This window comes from Ranitomeya imitator, chromosome 9 (assembly GCF_032444005.1).
Source record: "Ranitomeya imitator isolate aRanImi1 chromosome 9, aRanImi1.pri, whole genome shotgun sequence".
NCBI lineage: Eukaryota > Metazoa > Chordata > Amphibia > Anura > Dendrobatidae > Ranitomeya > Ranitomeya imitator.
Genome location: NC_091290.1, coordinates 48,569,317 through 48,595,259, shown reverse-complemented (window position 1 = coordinate 48,595,259; position 25,943 = coordinate 48,569,317). Strand labels below are relative to the sequence as shown.

Below are 25,943 nucleotides of genomic sequence, written 5' to 3'. Positions count from 1 at the left end.
CAAAAATAGTCCAGTAAGGGGCTGGATTGGAGTTCTGCAAAATTTTGCAACTTTTTAAAAATGATGATGAATCAGAAGAAGATATCTAGAGTTGCTAAACTCTGCACACAAAGCGGAAAACAGACAAATAGGCAAGAAAATATAACATAGACTTTAAAAAAAGTGCAAAATATAATTATGAATTGAATGTAAACAAAAAAGGCGCAAAACACACAAAACTAGACAAACAATAAGTGCAAAGGCAAAGATGAATTAGGACCTAATTTTTTTAACAGGTTGCCACTGTATTGAACATTTCCTTTTGATACACTAATCCATGCAATAAAAATACCAAAACCCTGATGGATACTACCCAAGCTAAGCCAAAGTAGCTCGTGATGGGTGGATACACATGTAAAGATGTGTGTGCCATGAGCTTTTCTGGTGCATAAACATAATGTCCCTGATTCATCAATTGCATTTTTTAAATCACTTTCTTTTTCGTCTTGTGATATTAATTGCCTCTTTTTTGCCCCAAATTCATCAATTCATGAATTTATTGCACAGTCGAAAAAAACAATTTCTTGAACCATTTTTATGATTTTTGGTGCCAAAAGTTGCACTTTGGCACACAAAAATGTGGTTTTTGAGCCTGATTGTTACAGTGACACAATGTTAGGTGTCGAGTTCCCGCCTCTGCGCAGGGGGATTCTCGAACCATCTCCACTGCGGTCTCCCGTGCTCCTCCAGCCACAGTGGAGTCTGCTCAGCGGAGACGTCGGTACAATCGTCTAGCTCAGGCTGATACTGGACAACTGGTTACTACTGCCCTTCCAGGCTCAGTCCTTGTAGCCAACAATATTCAGCAGTAGGCAGGTCTTTCTGGGACTAAGTCCTGCTTTTCACATACTGAGCATGCCCACGGGTCGACCTCCCATTGGAGGTTAGGGGTCACCTGCTTAGGTCCTGTTGCGGCTCTTATTGGTCCATCTGGAAGTTCTTGTAGCACTGCCACCATCAAAGGTTCGCATGGCTGCTCGGCCATGCGCTAGTGTACACTTGTAAACGTGTGTGGGTTGACTTGTGAAAGTCATTCATTAATTATCCCCTCCCTTGTGTATGACTGCTCGCGTAAGGTGGATGATTGCTATCTAGCGCCCGATTTAGCTATCAGCACGAGACACACAAAACAGCGTCTAATTGCTGTGACCGCCAGTGCGGCGCTGTGCGCTTTCACAGCGCATTCCTTACCCAAGCCTGGGTGGTTAGTGGCGTCCGCCAGAGGGCCACCGCATGCATTCTCATGCACCTAAATAATTATTATTATTTTATTCTCTCTGACACTCCAGTTGCGGTGTCGAGCACAAGAGGTCTAGTTGAACTCTAATCTAGAGTCTTGGGATTGAGATCTGTGACTCCTTGCTTGCACTCTTTTGTGCGGTACCAAGGCCCTGTGACACAACCGGGTTTGCTTTCTTCATACAGGATGAAGTTAACCCATGTGTCAACCCATTTTGTACTGCCATATAGTACGTCATTACTCAGCAGCAGGTTACATCTCTGCATAGTGGACCCTGGGCTGCGAACGCACCTTATTCTATCTATCTAATTATTTGGTGCATTCTGCTAGCCCTAACACAAAGTTTCTTAGACTAAGGTGGGGTTGATATTCAAAAAAGCAAATTTGTGGCAAAGAGTGTAACTTTTTTGTTCCAAATTTTAGCACATACGTAAAAAAATATATAATTTATCAAATTGATTAGTAATTAATCAATGTTTGTATTCACTCTTGTTAATTTACAATCTTTTCTTTAGGTACTTGTTCCAACAAAAGGGAAGATGATTGTCGTCTTCCAGATGGAAGCGTCATCTCCGATTGTTCTTCTATGGCCTCTTACTGGAAGGATGTATATTTATCTAAACCGGGTTGTAGCTTTATTACAGGCACCCCTGTCACTGTAACTCGAGAAAGTGTAACAACATATTGCACTTCTGCTTCTATATGTAATATCATATCAAGCGAGTAAGTAATAATAACCATCATTTTGAACATAAATTGGAAAATATTTAGTTCATTAATAGCACCAACTAGAACTGGCCCCGCTCCCCAAAACCCCATACTAGCTGCTCGGGCTGCCTCCATAGCAATGCTGTTGCATTATACAAAAGACTTGGATGGAGCTTAGAAACCTACTGACAAAATTTCTTCATGAGAGCTAAGTAGTTGTGAAAATTCACTATATTATTCTATTCTTGACATTATTGCAATGCTGATCATGCTTCAATCTATCATGTCTTTTTTAGCCCTAGCTAATAGCCATTAACTTATTTTATTTGGTTTACTATCAGCATAGCACATTCTGTGGGTCTTGATGTGGGGCTTTATATGCTTAATAAATCCAGCATTAACCACAGACAGCTTCTAGTCATCTCCCAACTAATAATCTTAAAGGACTACTCTCATAATTACATTACTTTTCACAAACCACAGTAAAGCATGCTTATTTTTAATATGTAGACAAAGCGTAATGTTTTTTTTCTTGTACTTTTGTCTCTTTCTCATCTTTAACTTCCCCTATATGTATCCAGCTTCACATAGCTGAATTGTTGTTCTTATTCTTACACGGATTAAACTACATTTTCCAGCAGTACCCTGATTCTCCTCAGTGCTGCAGATTCATCCCTCCTTCTGAGTGTTAGTGGGCTAGTTGATGACTCATCTGCATCCACTGATATTTGGCATATTATCAAGCTAATCTAAAGGTACCTTCACACATAACGATATCGTTAACGATATCGTTGCTTTTTGTGACATAGCAACGATATCGTTAAGGAAATCGTTATGTGTGACAGCGACCAACGATCAGGCCCCTGCTAGGAGATCGTTGGTCGCTGAGGAAAGTCCAGAACTTTATTTCGTCACTGATCTCCAGCTGACATCGCTGGATCGGCGTGTGTGACGCCGATCCAGTGATGTCTTCACTGGTAACCAGGGTAAACATCGGGTTACTAAGCGCAGGGCCGCGCTTAGTAACCCGATGTTTACCCTGGTTACCAGCGTAAACGTTAAAAAAAACAAACACTACATACTTACCTTCAGCTGTCTGTCCCCAGCGCTCTGCTTCTCTGCACTCCTCCTGCATCCTGTGTCAGCGCCGGCCAGCCGGAAAGCACAGCGGTGACGTCACCGCTCTGCTTTCTGGCTGACCGGCGCTGACAGTGCAGAGGAAAGCAGAGCGCCGGAGGACAGATAGCTGAAGGTAAGTATGTAGTCATAAGTAAGAAAATATGCGGCACTCACCCCAAATTCTGCAGTGGAAAGCGTGAATTTTTAATGGAAAACTTCAACAGATAAACATCCGTTACAACATAAGGTAAGCAGGAGGGTGCGGTGTTGGAGCTTGGACAAGTCCAAGCTCCAACACCGCACCCTCCTGCTTACCTTATGTTCACGCTTTCCACTGCAGAATTTGGGGTGAGTGCCGCATATTTTCTTACTTATGAGTACAAATGAACTATTAGTTTTCAGCTGCTGAGCACCTTATACCCCGGAGGAAGCGTGACGCCTAATACTCTGGATCCCATCTCAAGTCCTGACTGCTGTATATGGTATCGTTCTAGTGCCGTCCCATTCTATAGCTCTATGTGGTAAGTATGTAGTGTTTGTTTTTTTAACGTTTACGCTGGTAACCATGGTAAGCATCGGGTTACTAAGCGCGGCCCTGCGCTTAGTAACCCGATGTTTACCCTGGTTACCGGGGACCTCGGGATCGTTGGTCGCTGGAGAGCTGTCTGTGTGACAGCTCTCCAGCGACCAAACAGCGACGCTGCAGCGATCGACATCGTTGTTGGTATCGCTGCAGCGTCGCTTAGTGTGAAGGTACCTTAAGAGTAGAATCCTCTCTATGCTTACGTGTACTATACGGTTCTTTGCCCAACCCTGCCAGTCCAATGTTATCTTCTGCTACCTATATCACTTTAGCCACCTGTGTGTTTACATAATGACTCTGTTAGCTGGTTTTCAGCAGAGCTCGTGATCATTAGATGCCGCAGAGCAGAGTTGTGTTTTATGCCTGTAGCAGACATATCAGTGAGTTTAATTCGCAAGTGCTTCTCTGTTGATGCATATGTCAAAGGATTATCTTCTGCCATATGCATCAACAGAGAGATGGCATTAGCAATTTTCCATCACTGAGCTGTCTTGTACAGGTATCAAACTTAGCTCAGCTCTTCATTTGTCAGCTTTGCTGAGCCTTGTTAATAGAAGCTCCATTGTTGAGGAGTGGTGGACAGTGGAGCTCTGCTGAAAACCAGCTAACAGAGCACTGATTTAAGAACTCACAGGCAGCTTTACTGATGTAGATAGCATTAGATAAAATCAGTTGTAGAATTGTGTCCCATAACATGCATTACACCGAACATAGGGTATATTGTAAAGGAAGAGTACATTTTATCAATGTTTGAGCCAGAGCAGTGCTATGCTGAAAGTAAGCCAGCTGTGATACTGCACTCAGTGCAGATGATCGACCAGGAGCTGTGGAACTATAGCAAGATGGATCATGTGCAACTGGAGAGTGAATACAGCCTATATTGGCATCCTTTGGGGGAATAAGTGGTGATATGTGCAAAACAGGTAGATTTAACAATGTTTTATATTGGCATAAATATTCATTTATAAGAGTACATTATTATAAGATTACCTTGTTATTTTGTTGCTATTTTGGGAATAATCCTTTAAGGGGTTTTCCACTTTATCTTCATTTTACTGAATAACTTTATGGTTCCTTCTAATATATATGTTTTGCAGATTATATTCATGAACTTGTAAGTACAGCCTTCCTCATAAGATACAGTATATGTTTACAAAATGGCTGCTGGTAGAGGGGCCTGTGACCATACAGGTTGCTCAGCCTTCACCAATAGAAAAACAGTTCACATGGGAACACTTTGTAAGTCTGGTCACATGCGCTCCAACCAGCTGCCATTTTGTGAAAATGAGAGCTATGCAGTGTGTGAGGAAGGCAGAACTAACAAGTTGGCAAGGCTTCACAAGTACAAATATATCTTGCCTCTAACAAATCTGTTAAAATGTGGATAAAATAGCCACCCATCCAAGCTAGAAATATGCAGTGCTACTGGTCATGGGAGTCAGGTAAAAGAGAAGGGGGCTTTGGTTCATGGGACTGTTCGAAGGGACATTTGTTGTATGAGCAGTGACTAGTGATGAGCGAGTGTACTCATTTCTCAGGTTTAGGTTTACCTGAGCACACTCGGGTGACCTCCGAGTATTTGTTAGTGTTCGGAGATTTAGTTTTCATCAGGGCAGCTGAATGATTTACATCTACTAGCCAGGCTGAGTACATGTGGGGGTTGCATGGTTGCTAGGTAATTCCCACATGTAGTCAAGCTGGCTAATAGCTGTAAATCATGCTGCTGAGGTGATGAAAACTTATTCTCCGAGCAGTCACAAATACTCAGAGACCACCCGAGCGTGCTCACGAAAACCCAAGCAACGAGTATACTCACTCATCACTACTGGTAACTAGGGTTGAGCGAAACGGGTCGAGATTTTTCAAAAGTCGCCGACTTTTGGCAAGGTCGGGTTTCATGAAACCCGACCCGACCCCAGTGTGGGGTCGGCCATGAAGTCGGCGATCTTTTGAATCTGGAATCGGAATTCCGATACCGATTCCCGATATGTTTAAGATATCGGGAATTGGTATCGGAATTCAGTTTAAAGTGTAAAATAAAGAATTAAAATAAAAAATATCGCAATACTTACCCTCTGACGCGCCCTGGTACTAACCGGCAGTCTTCCTTCCTTAGAATCAGCCTTCCAGGACCTGGCGGTGACGTCGCGGTGACGTCGCGGCTTGTGATTGGCCGCGCGGCCGCCCATGTGACCGCTCGCGCGACCAATCAGAAGCCGTGATGTCACCGAAGGTCTTTCAAGCGCTGATTCTTAGGAAGGAAGGCTGTCGGAAGGAAGCAGGGCGCTTCCGAGGGTGAGTATATTCCTATTAGGTATATACTCACCCTCGGAAGCGCCCTGCTTCCTTCCGACAGCCTTCCTTCCTAAGAATCAGTGCTTGAAGGACCTTCGGTGACGTCACGGCTTCTGATTGGTCGCGCGAGCGGTCACATGGGCGGCCGCTGCCAATCACAAGCCGCGACGTCACCGCGACGTCACCGCCAGGTCCTGGAAGGCTGATTCTAAGGAAGGAAGACTGCCGGTTAGTACCAGGGCGCGTCAGAGGGTAAGTATTGCGATATTTTTTATTTTAATTCTTTATTTTACACTAAAATATGGATCGCAGGGCCTGAAGGAGAGTTTCCGCTCCTTCAGACCCTGGGAACCATGGAAACCCAATGCACTGCATTGGGTTTCGAGTTTCGGACGACCCCGACCCCGACTTTTTTATAGGATCGGCCGATTTCACTCGACCCGACTTTTGAAAAAGTCGGGTTTCGTGAAACCCAACCCGATCCTATAAAAGTAAAGGTCGCTCATCCCTACTGGTAACTCTACTGATGAAAGAAAATGGGCCTACTGAAACTGTCAGATACTTGTCATCATTGCTTCCTTCTTTTTGACAGAGCTGCCATAGATGTGCAATTTACTTGGTCTATTAGGGTGAATGACACAATCTCCGCTAGACATCTGGCTTAGTCCAGTGCTAATTATTGTATTTTAATTCTTCAAAGTGCACATTTTAGGATGACTTTTTGGATATGTTTAAATAAAATGTTCCTGTGCTGAGATAATTGTGGGCCCCATGGTCCTGGTCATCACAGTAGCCTTGCTTTCCTCACGGGGAGATTGATGTTACGTTTGGAAGCGATGAAGAATATCTTTTATCAGGTAATCACAATGCACACAACATGTTCACACTCCAGGCCACAAGGGGGAGCTTTTGATCCTATTTTCTAGGCGACTCCCCTGCATATGCATATATTGTGGTTTGGAGGGAAGTTAGTCAGATTATGTCAGAGGACAGAGGAGAGAGCAGTCAGACATGAAGTGTCAGAAGGACTGAAGGAGCTATGTAGCCAGAATCGCTACAGCTCCTAAAGAAAGAGACATACAGAAGGACATAACATTGTTCAGTAAGCGTTAAGGAGAGCAGAGCAAAGGAGAGTGATATCAGGGGAGACCAGCTGCGAACAGGCTGCCTCCCTCCGAAGCGCAGATAACCGGTAGCCGGAACACTGAGGTTGTAAGGGACTCTACGACTTACATCAGAAGCCGGTAGGACAGTGGAACTGCAAGTTACCTGTCCGCCACACACCTGAGGCACAGTAACACACAGAGCCCTGGGTGTGCTAGAGTCCCTGTAAACAAGCTTGAGTTACCTGTCATGCAGGTATTGTCCTATCATATAAGGGGGACAGAGAGAAGAACTGTGAGGACCTTATCTGAAGCCATAGGCAGTAAGGGACTACAACACCACCATGCTAGAGGAAGGCTTTTAACTCCACCTGGTAAAGGGGAACTCTGGATTCGCTTCCAAGCCGGCTGGACCCTGCCTGCCCTGTGATCTGGTATTCTGGACTGTGGCTGCCTGAAGTCTTCAGTAAACCAGGTAAAGAGACTGCAAACCTGTGTCCTCATTCTTTACTGCACCATACATCATTTTCCATCTACACAAACGGGAGTCCTGGGGATATACTTCACCTGTGGGAAGGTATACCATCTAGCTGCCATAACATCACCCCAGAGGACCCCTTAAAGTAGTGTCGGTCCCCACTGACCAAATACCACAGGTGGCGTCATGAACATAAACTTTAATCATCGTCCCTTTTACATGGGCGCCCAGGGCCACGGACTTGGTCGCCACAGTGACATCCCCCTGTGAACACTGGACCTGGTACCGGGTACCCCACGGCCCTGGTGGGTGACTCATAATCTTATAAATGTGTTCCTTCAGTGTGTTTTGTAATGACCATGTCTGACCATACAGGAACATGGTTTGATCATACCACTGCTCCTGGGCAGAGGGGCCAGAAAGTATACAGACATTACAGCATGGGATCACAAATGATTCTTTCTCTGAAGTAAAACATTGTTTAAAAACAGGCTAGGAAATGTTTTACCTCACAAAAAGAATCAGCTGTGATCCTATACTGTAATGTCTGTATACTCTTTGGCATTCCCACCTGCCCAGGAGCTGTGGTGTGATCAGACAATGTTCATGCACAATCAGACACAGCCATTACACAGTACACAGCAGGGGCACATTTATAAGATTATCTCAGCACAGGAACATTTTATTTAAACACATCCAATTGTGGAAATTATTACAAGACCTATTGATTAAAATGAACTTTTGTTCTTGGGAAAACCCCTTTAAATCCTGCTCAACAGAGGGGTCAGTGCAAGGTCAGACTATGGGAGACCATTTTGAGATGACAGTTTAATTACAATATTATTAGTGTATTCTAGCATAAGCTGCACACATGATAACAGCAAGTTGAGAATGGTGCATCATGTGAGGGCAAGGCTTTGTACCCCCCATGGACCCCACTGAGCAGAGAAACTAGGAGAGGAGCTGCAGTCTCAAAAAATGAGCACAAAGTCAAGGAGAATATTTCTGAGGGATACAATAGTTTTACCTTTGATTAGTAACATCAGTGAAAACAAAAGATTTACATGGGGCGATAGAAATAGAAATGCTACGATATGAAACAAGGTTATTTAGAAACTGTTGACTTGATGTAGAGAAGAAACCCATCTTGTATAGTTAGTCTTATCTTCTCGTATATATACACTTGAGACTTTTTAAAATTGCTTTGTTGTCTTCAGAATTTTTAAAGAATGCCACAAAATTGTTCCTTATGAGAATTTCGTGCTCAAATGTTTAGAAAGTACTTGTGGCGAAGATAATTTTTGTGCTCATGTGGCAGCTTATGCAACAAATTGTATACTTTACGGAATATGCACAGACTGGAGGCCAAATACTACATGTGGTAAGTGTCTCATTATTCTGCTAAGGGAACCTGTCTGCAGTTTTTCACCTATGAAATTGGTGCATGTTGCTGAGGTTATGAAATACTAAACACGATCATGGTTTCATACAAGCTGCCCTTTTGTCGTTAAAAAAACGATATTTTGCTTGGTGTTCTTCGTTTTTACTACCGTAGACAGCTGGTCAATTGAGAATGTACCATTTGTGTATTCATCTATATTTGTTTGCAGATTTTATATGTCCTGAAGAAAAAGTGTATCAAGCCTGCACCAACATTCAACAGCCTACATGCAATTCAAGGTAAGAATTTCTATACTATACTTTAAACATGTACAAAGGAGATCTGTCCAAAATAATCCTCTAAAATCCTATATCACTTTATCTACACTGCTCAAAAAATAAAGGGGACACTTAAACAGCAGAATATAACTCAAAGTTAATCAAACTTCAGTGAAATCAAACTGTCCTCTTAGGAAGCAACACTGTTTGACAATTTCACATGCTGTTGTGCAAATGGAATAGACAACAGATGGAAATTATCGGCAATTATCAAGACAAACTCAATAAAGGAGTGGTTCTGCAGGTGGGGACCACAGACCACATCTCAGTGCCAATGTTTTCTGGCTGATGTTTTGGTCACTTTTGAATGTTGGTTGTGCTTTCACGCTCATGGTAGCATGAGATGGACTCTACAACCCACACAAGTGGCTCAGGTAGTGCAGCTCATCCAGGATGGCACATCAATGTAAGCTGTGGCAAGAAAGTTTGCTGTGTCTGTCAGCGTAGTGTCCAGAGGCTGGAGGCGTTACAAGGAGACAGGCCAGTACACCAGGAGACATGGAGGGGGCCATAGGAGGGCAACAACCCAGCAGCAGGACCTCTACCTCTGCCTTTGAGCAAGGAGAAACAGGAGGAGCACTGCCAGAGCCCTTCAAAATGACCTCCAGCAGGTCACAAATGTGCATGTGTCTGCACAAACGGTTAGAAACTGACTCCATGAGGATTGTCTGAGTGCCAGATGTCCACAGATGGGGGTTGTGCTCACAGCAAAACACCGTGCAGGATGCTTGGCATTTGCCACAGAACACCAGGATTGGCAAATTCACCACTGGCACCCTGTTCTCTTCACAGATGAAAGCAGGTTCACACTGAGCACATGTGACATACGCGACCGAGTCTGGAGACGCTGTGGAGAGCGATCTGCTGCCTGCAACATCCTTCAGCACGACCGGTTTGGCAGTGGGTCAGTAATGGTGTGGGGTGGCATTTCTTTGGAGGGACGCACAGCCTATCATGTGCTCGCTAGAGGTAGCCTGACTGCAATTAGGTACCGAGATGAGATCCTCAGACCCCTTGTGAGACCATATGCTGGTGAGGTTGTCCCTGGGTTCCTCCTAATGCAGGACAATGCCAGACCTCATGTGGCTGGAGTGTGTCAGCATTTCTTGCAAGATGAAGGCATTGAACCTATGGTCTGGCCCACCCATTCCCCGGACCTGAATCTGATTGAACACATCTGGGACATCATGTCTCGCACCATCCACCAATGTCACGTTGCACCACAGACTGTCCAGGAGTTGGTGAATGCTTTAGTTGAGGTCTGGGAGGAGATCCCTCAGGAGACCATCCGCCGTTTCATCAGGAGCATGCCCAGGCATTGTAGGGAGATCATACAGGCACGTGGAGGCCACACACACTACTGAGCATCATTTCCTTGTCTTGAGGCATTTCCACTGAGGTTGGAGCAGTCTGTAGCTTCATTTTCCACTTTGATTTTTTAGAGCATCATTCCAACTCCAGAATTCCGTGGGATATTAGTTGTGATTTATGTTGATCATTTTTAGGTTTTATTGTTCTCAACACATTCCACTATGTAATGAATAAAGATTTACAACTGGAATATTTCATTCAGTGATATCTAAGATGTGGGATTTTAATGTCCCCTTTATTTTTTTGAGCAGTGTATGTATATTTTGTTCTCAACACATTCCACTATGTAATGAATAAAGATTTACAACTGGAATATTTCATTCAGTGATATCTAAGATGTGGGATTTTAGTGCCCCCTTTATTTTTTTTGAGCAGTGTATTGCATGAATTGCTGTTTTTTGTTTATTTTGCCTCACAAAAATTGGAATAAAAAGCGATCAAAAAATGTCATGTGCCCAAAAATGGTACCAATAAAAACGACAACTCGTCCCACAAAAAGCATGATCTCACATGACTCTGTGGGCCAAAATATGGAAAAATTATAGCTCTCAAAATGTGGTGATGCAAAAACAATTTTTTTGCAATAACAAGCGTCTTTTAGTGTATGACTGCTGCCAAACATAAAAACCCGCTATAAACACCCAGTATAAATAGTAAATCAAACCCCCTTTATCACCCCTTTAGTTAGGGAAAAATAATAAAATAAAAAAATGTATTTATTTCCATTTTCCCATTAGGGTTAGGGATAGGGTTGGGGCTAAAGTTAGAATTATAGTGGGAATTAGGGTTAGGGTTGGGATTAGGGTTAAGGGTGCGTTAGGGTTAGGTCTGTGGTTAGGGTTATGGTTAGGGTTGGGATTAGGGTTAAGGGTATGTTGGGGTTAGGGTTGGAGTTAGAATTGGGGGATTTCCACTGTTTAGGCACATCAGGGGCTCTGCAAACACGACATGACTAGTGTTGAGCGATACCGTCCGATACTTGAAAGTATCGGTATCGGATAGTATCGGCCGATACCCGAAAAATATCGGATATCGCCGATACCGATATCCGATACCAATACAAGTCAATGGGACATCAAGTATCGGAAGGTATTCTCATGGTTCCCAGGGTCTGAAGGAGAGGAAACTCTCCTTCAGGCCCTGGGATCCATAGGGATGTGTAAAATAAAGAATTAAAATAAAAAATATTGATATGCTCACCTCTCCGGCGGCCCCTGGACTTCACGCTGCTAACCGGGAGGCTTCTTTGTTTAAAAAGCGCGCCTTTCGGACCTGTGAATGACGTCCCGGCTTCTGATTGGTCGCGTGCCGCCCATGTGAGCGGCACGCGACCAATCAGAGGCCGCGATGTCATTCGCAGGTCCTCAATTCCTAGAATTAGCAGTTTTGTGAATGAGAATGACGTCGCGGCTTCTGATTGGCCGCGTGCCGCCCATGTGACCGGCACGCGGCCAATCAGAAGCCGTGACGTCATTCTCATTCACAAAACTGCTAATTCTAGGAATTGAGGACCTGCGAATGACGTCGTGGCCTCTGATTGGTCGCGTGCCGGTCACATGGGCGGCACGCGACCAATCAGAAGCCGGGACGTCATTCACAGGTCCGAAAGGCGCGCTTTTTAAACAAAGAAGCCTCCCGGTTAGCAGTGTGAAGTCCAGGGGCCGCCGGAGAGGTGAGCATATCAATATTTTTTATTTTAATTCTTTATTTTACACATCCCTATTGATTCGATACCGATACCCGATATCACAAAAATATCGGATCTCGGTATCGGAATTCCGATACCGCAAGTATCGGCCCATACCCGATACTTGCGGTATCGGAATGCTCAACACTAGACATGACGTCTGATATCAATTCCAGCCAATTCTGCATTGAAAAAGTCAAACGGTGCTACTTCCCTTCCGAGCTCTGCCATGCACCCAAACAGGGGTTTACCCCCACATATGGGGTATCATTGTACTCAGGACAAACTGCACAACAACTATTGTGGTCCAATTTCTCCTGTAACCCTTGGGAAAATAAAAAATTTGGGGCGAAAAGATCATTTTTGTGAAATTTTTTATTGTTAGGGCTTGACATTATAAACTCCTATGAAGCATTTTGGGGGTTTAAAGTGCTAACCACACATGTAGATAAGTTCCTTAAGAGGTTTGCTTTCCACAATGGAAATGGAATGGGTATAATTAAAATATTGTACTCAGTAATACAAATATTCCCTTTAAATCCCTAATAATAATATGTACGCTCACACACAGGAAAATACACATGCACGCTGACACACAGGAAAATACATATGCATGCTCACATACAAGAAAATACGCATGCATGCACACATACAGGAAAATGCACATGCACGCTCACACACATAGGAAAATACACATGCATGCTGACATGCAGGAAAATACAATTGCACGCTCACACACATAGGAAAATACACATGCACGCTCACATGCAAAGGAATATACACATGCACGCTCACCCCCGGGAAAAAAAAAGTTATGTAGAGACTTTTGTTAGTGGGGCGGCTAACATTTTTGTCATTCACCCACCTTTTAATCACTGTCCTATCAGCTGTCTACTGCGTTTCAGGTGTCAATTCCCTCTCTCTGCTGGCTGTGAATGCAGCTTACTGGAGATCGGAGATCACTGGGACTGTGTGTGAATGGGGGAGGCAGACACACAGCAGGAGAAGGACACAGTAGAGCAGGGCAACATGTGAGGTGCAGAGGATGTCTGCTCAGGATGCAAAGTGCAGTGCCTGGAGTAACAGGACAGAGGAGCATGGAGGCAAATAACACACACTCACCACTCTCCATCCTCTGGTTCCAGTGAGCGCTGCACTCCTCTGCTGTCAACCTTCTCCACATCTACAGCCTGTCCTCCTCACAACACAGGACCTGTTATGCCAGAAGTGAACAGTACAGCTTCTGGTATAACAGGTCCTGTGATAGAGTGTAAGTGGAGCTCAGCGGATAATGCTGGGCTATAATAAAATGGCGTATGGCCACACCTACAGCTGTGAATTGTGCAGCCCACAGAGGTGTGCCCAGTTCTCAGCTGATGTGGCTGCAATGTAAGAGATAGGGTCGACGTCTGACCATTGTCTCTTATGCCCATGGGCTGCCATATTTTCAGACTGTAAGTGTCGCACAGTGACCATTACAGATCTGCAAAGCAAAATGATGGCCCCCATTGGCTACATCAAAACGTTATTAAAAAAACCTAAATCCTATTTAGTGCAACATTTGCTAAAGCAACATGTTTTATTAGTTACCATACTGTTTTGGAAATAATATAGAATTGTGGCACCTTCCCTTTAACCCCTTAATCCCATATGACGTACTATCCCGTCCAGGTGACCTGGGACTTAATTCCCATGGACGGGATAGTACGTCATATGCGATCGGCCGCGCTCACGGGGGGAGCGCGGCCGATCGCGGCCGGGTGTCAGCTGCCTATCGCAGCTGACATCCGGCACTATGTGCCAGGAGCGGTCACGGACCGCTCCCGGCACATTAACCCCCGGCACACCGCGATCAAAGATGATCGCGGTGTGCCGGCGGTGCAGGGAAGCATCGCGCAGGGAGGGGGCTCCCTGCGGGCTTCCCTGAGACGATCGGTACACGGTGATGTGCTCACCGTGTACCGAGCGTCTTCTCCCTGCAGTCCCCGGATCCAAAATGGCCGCCGGGCTGCATCCGGGTCCTGCAGGGAGCACTTCCGGGTCAGGATCAGGCTGCAGCTGCAGCTCTAATCCTGCCCGGCTGTATGTCAGATCACCGATCTGATAGAGTGCTGTGCACACTGTCAGATCGGTGATCTGTGATGTCCCCCCCTGGGACAAAGTGAAAAAGTAAAAAAAAAAATTTCCACACTTGTAAAAAAAAAAATAAAAAAAAAATTCCTAAATAAAGCAGAAAAAAAAAAATATTATTCCCATAAATACATTTCTTTACATAAAAAAAAAACAAAAAAACAATAAAAGTACACATATTTAGTATCGCCGCGTCCGTAACGACCCGACCTATAAAACTGGCCCACTAGTTAACCCCTTCAGTGAACACCGTAAGAAAAAAAAAAAAAAACGAGCCAAAAAACAACACTTTATTATCATAACGCTGAACAAAGAGTGGAATAACACGCGATCAAAAAGACGGATATAAATAACCATGTTACCTCTGAAAACGTCATCTTGTCCCGCAAAAAACGAGCCGCCATATAGCATCATAACCAAAAAAATAAAAAAGTTATAGTCCTCTGAATAAAGCGATGCCAAAATAATTATTTTTTCTATAAAATAGCTTTTATCGTATAAAAGCGCCAAAACATAAAAAAAATGATATAAATGAGGTGTCGCTGTAATCGTACTGACCCGAAGAATAAAACTGCTTCATCAATTTTACCAAACGCGGAACGGTATAAACGCCTCCCCCAAAAGAAATTCATGAATAGCTGGTTTTTGGTCATTCTGCCTCACAAAAAAATCGGAATAAAAAGCGATCAAAAACTGTCACGTGTCCGAAAATGTAACCGATAAAAACGTCAACTCGTCCCGCAAAAAACAAGACCTCACATGACTCTGTGGACCAAAATATGGAAAAATTATAGGTCTCAAAATGTGGAGACGCAAAAACTTTTTTGCTATAAAAAGCGTCTTTTAGTGTGTGACGGCTGCCAATCATAAAAATCCGCTAAAAAACTCGCTATAAAAGTAAATCAAACCCCCCTTCATCACCCCCTTAGTTAGGCTAGGTTCACATTGCGTTAATGGGTTAACGCTAACGGACAGCGTTGCACGGCGAAAATGTCACAATTAACGCCGTGCAACGGGTCCGTTAGCACAACCATTGACAGCAATGTGATTTTCAGGTGTAGCGCATCGCTAGAGCGTGCCATTTTCGGCTCGCGCTAGCAAGGTGCCATTCTTTTGTGGCGCGCCTCAGACGCTGCTTGCAGCGTCCGCGGCGCGCCCGAGGTCCGATCCCCGATCTTCCAGAGCGGGGACGTTAACGCGACCACTAAACACGACACCTAAAAAGACATTGTGTTAGCGCAATCCGCTAGTGCTAAACGGATTTCCCTAACGCAATGTGAACCTAGCCTTAGGGAAAAATAATAAAATTAAAAAAAATGTATTTATTTCCATTTTCCGGTTAGGGTTAGGGTTAGGGTTAGGGCTAGGGTTGGGGCTAGGGTTAGGGTTTGGATTACATTTACGGTTGGGATTAGGGTTGGGATTAGAATTAGGGGTGTGTCTGGGTTAGGTGTGTGGTTAGGGTTACAGTTGGGATTAGGGTTAGTGGTGCGTTTGGATTAGGGTTTCATTTATAATTGGGGGGTTTCCACTGTTTAGACACATCAGGGGCTCTCCAAACGCGACATGGCGTCCGATCTCAATTCCAGCCAATTCTGCATTGAAAAAGTAAAACAGTGCTCCTTCACTTCCGAGCTCTCCCGTGCGCCCAAACAGGGGTTTACCCCAACATATGGGGTATCAGCGTACTCGAGACAAATTGGACAACAACTTTTTGGGTCCAAGTTCTCTTGTTATCCTTGGGAAAATAAAAATTTGGGGGGCTAAAAATCATTTTTGTGGGAAAAAAAAGGATTTTTATTTTCACGGCTCTGCGTTGTAAACTGTAGTGAAACACTTGGGGGTTCAAAGTTTTCACAACACATCTAGATAAGTTCCATGGGAGGTCTAGTTTCCAATATGGGGTCACTTGTGGGTGGTTTCTACTGTTTGGGTACATCAGGGGCTCTGCAAATGCAACGTGACGCCTGCAGACCAATCCATCTAAGTCTGCATTCCAAATGGCGCTCCTTCCCTTCCGAGCTCTGCCATGAGCCCAAACAGTGGTTCCCCCCCACATATGGGGTATCAGCGTACTCAGGACAAATTGAACAACAACTTTTGGGGTCCAATTTATTCTGTTACCCTTGTAAAAATACAAAGCTGGGGGCTAAAAAATCATTTTTGTGAAAAAAAAAAGAATTTTTATTTTCACGGGTCTGCGTTATAAACTGTAGTGAAACACTTAGGGGTTCAAAGTTCTCACAACACATCTAGATAAGTTCCATGGGAGGTCTAGTTTCTAATATGGGGTCACTTGTGGGGGGTTTGTACTGTTTGGGTACATCAGGGGCTCTGCAAATGCAACGTGACTCCTGCAGACCAATCCATCTAAGTCTGCATTCCAAATGGCGCTCCTTCCCTTCCGAGCTCTGCCATGCGCCCAAACAGTGGTTCCCCCCCACATATGGGGTATCAGCGTACTCAGGACAAATTGGACAACAACTTTTGGGGTCCAATTTATTATGTTACCCTTGTGAAAATACAAAACTGGGGGCTAAAAAATTTTTGCGAAAAAAAAATAAATTTATTTTAACGGCTCTGCGTTATAAACTGTAGTGAAACACTTGGGGGTTCAAAGCTCTCAAAACACATCTAGATAAGTTCCTTAGAGGGTCTAGTTTCCAAAATGGTGTCACTTGTGGGGGGTTTTTAATGTTTAGGCACATCAGGGGCTCTCCAAACCAACATGGCGTCCCATCTTAATTCCAGTCAATTTTGCATTGAAAAGTCAAATGGCGCTCCTTCCCTTCCGAGCTCTGCTATGCACCCAAAAAGTGGTTTACCCCCACATATGGGGTATCGTCGCACTCAGGACAAATTGCACAACAACTTTTGTGGTCTAATTTCTTCTCTTACCCTTGGGAAAATAAAAAATTGGGGGCGAAAAGATCATTTTTGTGAAAAAATAAGATTTTTTATTTTTACGGCTCTGCATTATAAACTTCTGTGAAGCACTTGTTGGGTCAAAGTGCTCACCACACATCTAGATAAGTTCCTTAAGGGGTCTACTTTTCAAAATGGTGTCACTTGTGAGGGGTTCCAATGTTTAGGCACATCAGGGGCTCTCCAAACGCAACATGGCGTCCCATCTCAATTCCAGTCAATTTTGCATTGAAAAGTCAAATGGCGCTCCTTTCCTTCCGAGCTCTGCCATGCGCCCAAACAGTGGTTTACCCCCACATATGGGGTATCGTCGCACTCAGGACAAATTGCACAACAACTTTTGTGGTCTAATTTCTTCTCTTACCCTTGGGAAAATAAAAAATTGGTGGCGAAAAGATTATTTTTGTGAAAAAATATGATTTTTTATTTTTACGGCTCTGCATTATAAACTTCTGTGAAGCACTTGTTGGGTCAAAGTGCTCACCACACCTCTAGATAAGTTCCTTAAGGGGTCTACTTTCCAAAATGGTGTCACTTGTGGGGATTTCAATGTTTAGGCACATCAGGGGCTCTCCAAACGCAACATGGCATCCCATCTCAATTCCAGTCAATTTTGCATTGAAAAGTAAAATGGCGCTCCTTCCCTTCCGAGCTCTGCCATACGCCCAAACAATGGTTTACACCCATATACGGGGTATCAGCGTACTCAGGACAAATTGGCCAACAATTTTTGAGGTTCAATTTCTTCTCTTACTCTTGGGAAAATAAAAAATTGGGGGCGAAAAGATCATTTTTGTGAAAAAATATGATTTTTTATTTTTACGGCTCTGCATTATAAACTTCTGTGAAGCAATTGGTGGGTCAAAGTGGTCACCACACATCTAGATAAGTTCCTTAGGGTGTCTACTTTCCAAAATGGTGTCACTTGTGGGGGGTTTCAATGTTTAGGCACATCAGTGGCTCTCCAAACGCAACATGGTGTCCCATCTCAATTCCTGTCAATTTTGCATTTAAAAGTCAAATGGCGCTCCTTCCCTTCCGAGCTCTGCCATGCGCCCAAACAGTGGTTTACCCCCACATATGGGGTATCAGCTTACTCAGTACAGATTGTACAACAATGTTTGGCATCCATTTTATCCTTCAAGAAAAGCACATCCAGCCCATGAATGGCAGCGCTTCCCAGGACTCACATTCAAAGATGATATTTCATATTTTTTTATTTCATAACTTAAAATAGAAGAGATACAACGCGTTTCGGATACAGTATATATCCTTCTTCAGGTATCATAAAAACACAGTACAAATCCTACTAGTATAAAATTCAATTACACTTATATATAGTATCACACCTTTTATCCCAGTCTCAGAAACTTGATTTGGGGTGTGGACCAAGTTCAGGAAAACACCCACTGATTGATACAGCCTTGTTAACATTGATGCAAGAAAGAGAGAAAAAAAAATAAATAAATAAAAATAAATAAAAAAATATATCAAAGGGAAGATATTTTTTTTTTTTTTTTTTTTTTTTTCTTCCCTTTGATATATTTTTTTATTTATTTTTATTTATTTATTTTTTTTTCTCTCTTTCTTGCATCAATGTTAACAAGGCTGTATCAATCAGTGGGTGTTTTCCTGAACTTGGTCCACACCCCAAATCAAGTTTCTGAGACTGGGATAAAAGGTGTGATACTATATATAAGTGTAATTGAATTTTATACTAGTAGGATTTGTACTGTGTTTTTATGATACCTGAAGAAGGATATATACTGTATCCGAAACGCGTTGTATCTCTTCTATTTTAAGTTATGAAATAAAAAAATATGAAATATCATCTTTGAATGTGAGTCCTGGGAAGCGCTGCCATTCATGGGCTGGATGTGCTTTTCTTGAACTACTCATCCTGTGTGAGCCTTACTCTGGCTCTCTCACTTGGATCCACCCGAGGCAAGCTGCAAGCCCTGTATATTGAAAAGTATCTCAGAGGGAATTTGGAGGATACATGATCTAAAGCCATTTTAGTCTTTTATCAGGTGAGTGCATAAAATTGTGCACCCTTTAAAGACTATAATATTGTGTTTACGCACTTAGGGCGCCGCGATTTGTCTGTTCTTCTCTCCCAAACAGGGTTTTTTTGTATATCCATTTTATCCTGTTACCCTTGGTAAAATAAAACAAATTGGAGCTGAAATAAATTTTGTGTGAAAAAAAGTTAAATATTCATTTTTATTTAAACATTCCAAAAATTCCTGTGAAACCCCTGAAGGGTTAATAAACTTCTTGAATGTGGTTTTGAGCACCTTGAGGGGTGCAGTTTTTAGAATGGTGTCACACTTGGGTATTTTCTATCATATAGACCCCTCAAAATGACTTCAAATGAGATGTGGTCCCTAAAAAAAAATGGTGTTGTAAAAATGAGAAATTGCTGGTCAACTTTGAACCCTTATAACTCCCTAACAAAAAAAAATTTTGGTTCCAAAATTGTGCTGATGTAAAGGAGACATGTGGGAAATGTTACTTATTAAGTATTTTGCGTGACATATCTCTGTGATTTAAGGGCATAAAAATTTAAAGTTGGAAAATTGCGAAATTTTCAAAATTTTCGCCAAATTTCCGTTTTTTTCACAAATAAACGCAAGTTATATCGAATAAATGTTACTACTAAAATGAAGTACAATATGTCACGAGAAAACAATGTCAGAATCGCCAAGATCCGTTGAAGCGTTCCAGAGTTATAACCTCATAAAGGGACAGTGGTCAGAATTGTAAAAATTGGCCCGGTCATTAACGTGCAAACCACCCTCGGGGCTTAAGGGGTTAAAGCACACTTAAGAATGCGTTGACTAGATATGGGATGGATTGACAGAGGTAAGGCATTTCAGAAAACTTGTGCAGCATGAGAGAAGTCTTGCAGACGAAGGTGAGAAGTTCAGATTATGGAGGATGTTAGGGTGAGAGATAGTGATGAGTGAGTGTACTCGTTCCTCGGGTGACCTCCGAGTATTTGTTAGTGTTCGGAGATTAAGTTTTCATTGCTGCAGTTGAATGATTTACAGCTATTAGCCAGGCTGAGTACATGTGGGGGTTGCCTGGTTGCTAGGGAATCCCCACATGTAATTAAGCTGGCTAATAGCTGTAAATCATTCAACTGCAGCGATGAAAACTTAATCTCCGAACACTAACAAATACTCAGAGATCACCAGAGCGTGCTCGGGAAAACCCGAGCAATGAGTACACTCGCTCATCACTAGTGAGAGACAAAGATGAGGGAGGAGATATAAGGTTGTGCAGAACTGTGGAGAGTTTTGTGGGTGAGGGATGTCAGTTCATAATTAGTGATGAGTGAATATAATCGTTACTCGAGATTTATTGAGCATGCTCGGGGGTCCTCCGAGTATTTTTTAGTGCTCGGAGTTTTAGTTTTTCTTGCCGCAGCTGAACGATTTACATCTGTTAGCCAGCATAGGTACATGTGGGGATTCCCTAGCAACCAGGCAACCCCCAGATGTACTTATGCTGGCTATCAGATGTAAATCATTCAGCTGCGGCAAGAAAAACTAAAACTCTGAGCACTAAAAACTCGGAGGGCCCCCGAGCATGCTCGAGAAATCTCGAGTAACGAGTATATTCGCTCATCACTATTCATAATATATTCTGTAGCAGATGAGCAGCCAATGCAAAGACTGGTACAGGGTGTAGGCATCAAGGAAGCAGCTGGACAGAAATACCACATTGAGGATGGATTGGAGAGGAGAAAGTTTGGTTAGAGGGAGACCGGTCAATAGAGAATTGCAGAAGTCCAGATGAGAATGAATAAAAGTAACAGTAAGGATTTTTTGCAGTTTCAAGTGAGAAAAGGTCGGATTCTGAAATTGTTTTTAAGATGCAGGTAACATGAGCGAGTGAGGGATTTGATATAGAGAATAAAGGAAAGTATATGTCAAAATTGACCCCAAGACACTGAGCGTGATGCTTAAGAGTTATAGTCGAACCACCCAAATGAATAAATAAAAAATCATACCTTTACTATATGTTATTCCATATGTGCTAAAATCACTGAACACTGGTCATCAAACATCTGACGCGTTTCGCAAGTAAACTTCCTTATTCATAACCCTTACTGGACTACAAAGGTAAATTTGTACATTTTTTTCTGCAAACAAAACCTGCTCTCTTTGCAGTAAAAACGCTGCTTTCAAAATTCCTGTTTAGCAGTGATTTTATGACATTTTTCAATGCGTTTTTGATGCAGGGTATTTTGCTGCATTTTTTGGATGCAGATTCCATGTGTGCTTTGTCTACAGTACATGTAAAGTTCGTTTTATTCAACAAAAATGCTTCAAAAATCACTGCAAAAACGCTAATAGGATTGAGATGCTGCAGATTTAAAAAACACTGTTCTCAAATTTAGTCAATAAAAAACACAAACGTGTGCATGAGATTTTGGAAATCTCCGAGATTTGGCTGTTACGTTCAAAAGATTTTAAATTATATTAAAAAAACAAGAGAAGAATTATCTGGGTAGAAAAGCAAAATGAGCAATTGTAAGTACACAGTGCCATATAATATAATGACAGTAATTTATTTAGAGGATAAAAACTTTGATAAAAGGGGTTCTTCTTTAATATCTATATCTAGGATGTTGGTTCTAATTGTTGATACCTGCATTAATTTTGTTTCTGCTGAAATGTATTTTTTTTTTTATAGAATTCCTGTACAATTACCATATTATATTGGTGACACCTGCATCTGTCCAAATAACAGTTTTGCGTTTGGTCCAACAGAAGATATGTGTGTTGCAGAATGCGGTAAGTTTTTTTTCCAATTAACTGATTATCTATGGCATAAATGAGTTGATGTCACATGTAAAGCGCTATGGAATAAATGGCGCTATAATAATAAATAATAATAATATGAATGCCGCTATCTCTAAGATGTCAGTTTTTTATTTTTAGATACCTGTGTATGCCAATTTTCTTTCTTGCCTTCTTTTCTAAATAGCTTAGCAAAATATGTATATTTGTGCAAACAGACTTGAAAACCAAGGTAAAATGAATATAATGAAGTTAGGTCTATATCTCTGAATACTAAAACAAGTAGCAGGATTTAGGCTATGAGTTATTGGCCATACTTGCTTGCCTAAAAGATGTGATCATATTGTGATACAATTCTCTCAGATGAAGAGAAAATTGAGAACATAATTTGTCCATCTTCTCCATTGTGTAAATCTGTGAAAATGCAACTGTACTCAAATATCATCCGAGTGCAGTCCGGTGGTTTCCATGGACTCAATGACTTGCATAGCTGAGCGCAATCTGAAAATTGGATCAACCGTGGGTATGCAGCAAATTTATCCTTGGACAGACTCTGACTTGCACAGCCCCATAGACTAACATAGGTCCGAGTGCAATGAATTGTTTTGTCGGAGCACGTTTGGACTGAAAATATGGTCGTCTGCAACTGATGTAATATTGATTATTAACTGTGCAGCAGCTTTGGGGCAATCAACTCTAAAAACAGCCAGCACATACTGAAAGTAAAACAGATAAAGGATTCTAATCATTCATGTACACATGAAATAACCAATTAATTACTAACAAGTATTACACTTAAATCTAATTATATTTCTCTTTGTGTCCTTAGGTTGTGTTGGTCCTCATGGAGAGTTTAAAAAGGTGAGAAATTTATCAAATCATCAAAGTTCCTCAGGGCGCAGTCAGATGGCCGTCTAATACGGATGACGATCACATCGCAGTGCACGGACTGTCCAGCGGCTCTACTCACCCGAGCGTGACAGCTTCATAAAAATACAGGCTTTCATGCTTGGGTAAGGAGAGTCGCCGGCCAGTCCAAGGATTGAGATGTGATCATCTGTGTTAGACAGCCGTCTCACTGCTCCCTAAAGTCCCCTTCACAGGTTCAAATAAAACCGGTACCGGCAGAAATGGTGCCGGTGTCATAAGTGTTTTGAATCAGGTTTTCATCAGTGTGTAATCAGTGTGCTATCAGTGTTTTGGATCAGTGTGTCATCAATGTGTCATCTTGGTGTCATCAGGGTTTTTCCGGTAAGACAAAAGAAAAAGAAATGACAAAGCTTCTACTAAACCTTGCAATGTTAAACATGTATAGCGCATGGAGGGTGCACTGATGCCGTGTCCTGTACGTGTTTTACCAATACCCATAGACATGTATTTGCCTTTGTCATCTGTGCTACCAATAAAAAATGGAAATGCCTGTGTGATTTACACAAACACCTAAGTAGTAAGGGTGTTGATCCAAGGTTGATAACCTCTCCACATGATTAGTAAGAATTTCTGATTAGCTGGAATCCCTTGAGAATGGAGGTCCCCTGGGTGAACAGAACACTGGTCAAGAATGCGCACGGCCAATGGTACTGATGTAGATAGCAAAGTGCCATGTGCACGCTTGACTATTGCTCCACTGAAATAGAAGACGCAGGACCTCCATTTTAAGAGAAAGCATACTTCTTTCTTAGAATGCTATCAACTATCCTTTAGATAAGTGTAAAGTTTCAATCTTTTTAAGAGAACTGATTAAAATGTATTAAAGGGCTATTGTTACATTTTATATAAGAATCAATAACATAAATATTCTGTAAACCTCAGCATTCTTTAATTGAATATTAAGTATGTTTTAGCCCTATGAACACTAAGTTTTTAGACTATCCCGCTTCTTACCGATGGGATCGAAGATGGCAGAACCATCCAGTCAGACCAGGGTATATCTAGAAAGAGATGCAGGGCATTCTTTTGAACAACATTTAGTATTATTATGACACACAGGTTAAATTAGGTGTCCAAGTGATTTAAGTAATCCCAAAATATCATGTATAGCAAATGTCGGGTGCCTGACTTTGATTTGGGCTCATACACCAAGCCTACATCTTTCCCAGCAGATGATGGCTGAATTATTCGGTCTTCAGTAAGGGAGAGGGCCTCAAACTGTCTCTGGAGCTGGGACCCTACCTATCCCTGTCCTGGAGGTGCTGCTAAAGGTAGAGAGGCCTGAGCCTCTGACCTTACTATGCTCCTGTAAAAACGCTAATCTGTCCCCTCCCACAACCCATGAGGCCTGGGAAAGAAATTAAAGGTAAACCAGACACAAAGGCAAGACAGGAATAAAAGAATATTATGCTATGGAGCATCTTATGGGGCCATCAACCTTTATGGAGCAGCATATGGGGCATATTATGCTATGGAGCATCTTATGGGGCCATCAGCCTTTATGGAGCAGCATATGGGGCATATTATGCTGTGGAGCATCTTATGGGCCCATCAACCTTTATGGAGAATTATAAGGGCCATATTATTCTATGGAGCATCTTATGGGGCCATCATTAACCTTTGTGCAGCATTATATGGGGCATATTTTAATATGGAGCATCTTATGGGGCCATTATTAACCTTTGTGCAGCATTATATGGGGCCCATCGTGAACTTTATGCAGCATTATATGGGGCGTATTTACTATGGAGCCTCTTATGAGGCCTGTCATGAACTGTATGGAGTATTATATGGGGCTCCTGATTCAATATGGATATTCAAAAACATTTAACCTACTGATGTCCCAATCAATTTTACTTTTATTGGTATCTATTTTTACTTTTGAAATTTACCAGTAGCTGTTGCATTTCCCAACCTAGGCTTATACTCGAGTCAATAAGTTTTCCCAGTTTTTTGTGGCAAAACTAGGGGTCTCGACTTATACTCGGGTCGGCTTATACTCGAGTATATACGGTACATATATTTTACACTGTTACAATGACATTTTTGCATAAATAGCATTTACAAGATAATAATGTAATAATATCAATGAGCAAGCACAGTATGGGAAATCCTGTAAGATGTTCAACCTGTGTAGGTGATCGAAACTCTTCACCAAAATAGATGACCACAATTCCCCAATTCTGTTTACTGCCTACAGGTTAATGAGACTTGGATTGACAACTGCTCCAACTGCACCTGTGATGGAATCTCATTAACTTCTTCCTGCCATCCGATAACTTGCTTACCACCTGTTTCTCCACCCTGTGAAAAGATAGGCTATATAATAGTTGAAGTCGATGATCCACAAAATCCTTGCTGTAAAAAAAAAGTGTGTGGTAAGCCAACTTTACGTTTCGTTCTTTCAAAGAAGACATATTAAAGGGAATCTGTCAGCAGGATTTCATACCCCAAACTGTTTACAAGTAGCTCCCTCAAACACAAGTTCAGTAACACCTTTACATGTCCAATCCCTTCCTCCATTACTGAGAAATCAACATTTGAATTGATATGCAAATTAGGTTGTGGATCTGAAGCCTTTGTCACTCCAGCTCTATTCCACTCTCTCTTCTTACTGGGTTTGAACCTTAAATAGAATCTGTCAGCAGGATTTCACACCCCCAAACTGCAGTATTTATGGTACGTAACTCTTTCAAAGACAAGTTGAGCAATACTTTTACATGTCCAGTCCATTCCTGAGAAATCAGTGGTTGCATTGATATGTAAATAAGGCTGTAGATATGAAGCCTCTATCACTCCAGCTCT

The 25,943-nt window shown here is 42.3% G+C and overlaps 1 protein-coding gene across 1 annotated transcript in view; it reads left to right on the top strand.

Moving 5' to 3' along the window:
• The window catches only part of LOC138648607 (mucin-2-like), a 195,918-nt gene that overhangs the window by 133,691 nt on the left and 36,284 nt on the right, over positions 1-25,943 (top strand). Inside the window, exons 26-30 of the mRNA XM_069738394.1 lie at positions 1,795-2,002; positions 8,783-8,946; positions 9,176-9,245; positions 22,102-22,202; positions 23,038-23,069. Coding sequence (XP_069594495.1) covers positions 1,795-2,002; positions 8,783-8,946; positions 9,176-9,245; positions 22,102-22,202; positions 23,038-23,069 — 575 coding nt within the window. The remainder of the gene's footprint in view (positions 1-1,794; positions 2,003-8,782; positions 8,947-9,175; positions 9,246-22,101; positions 22,203-23,037; positions 23,070-25,943) is intronic.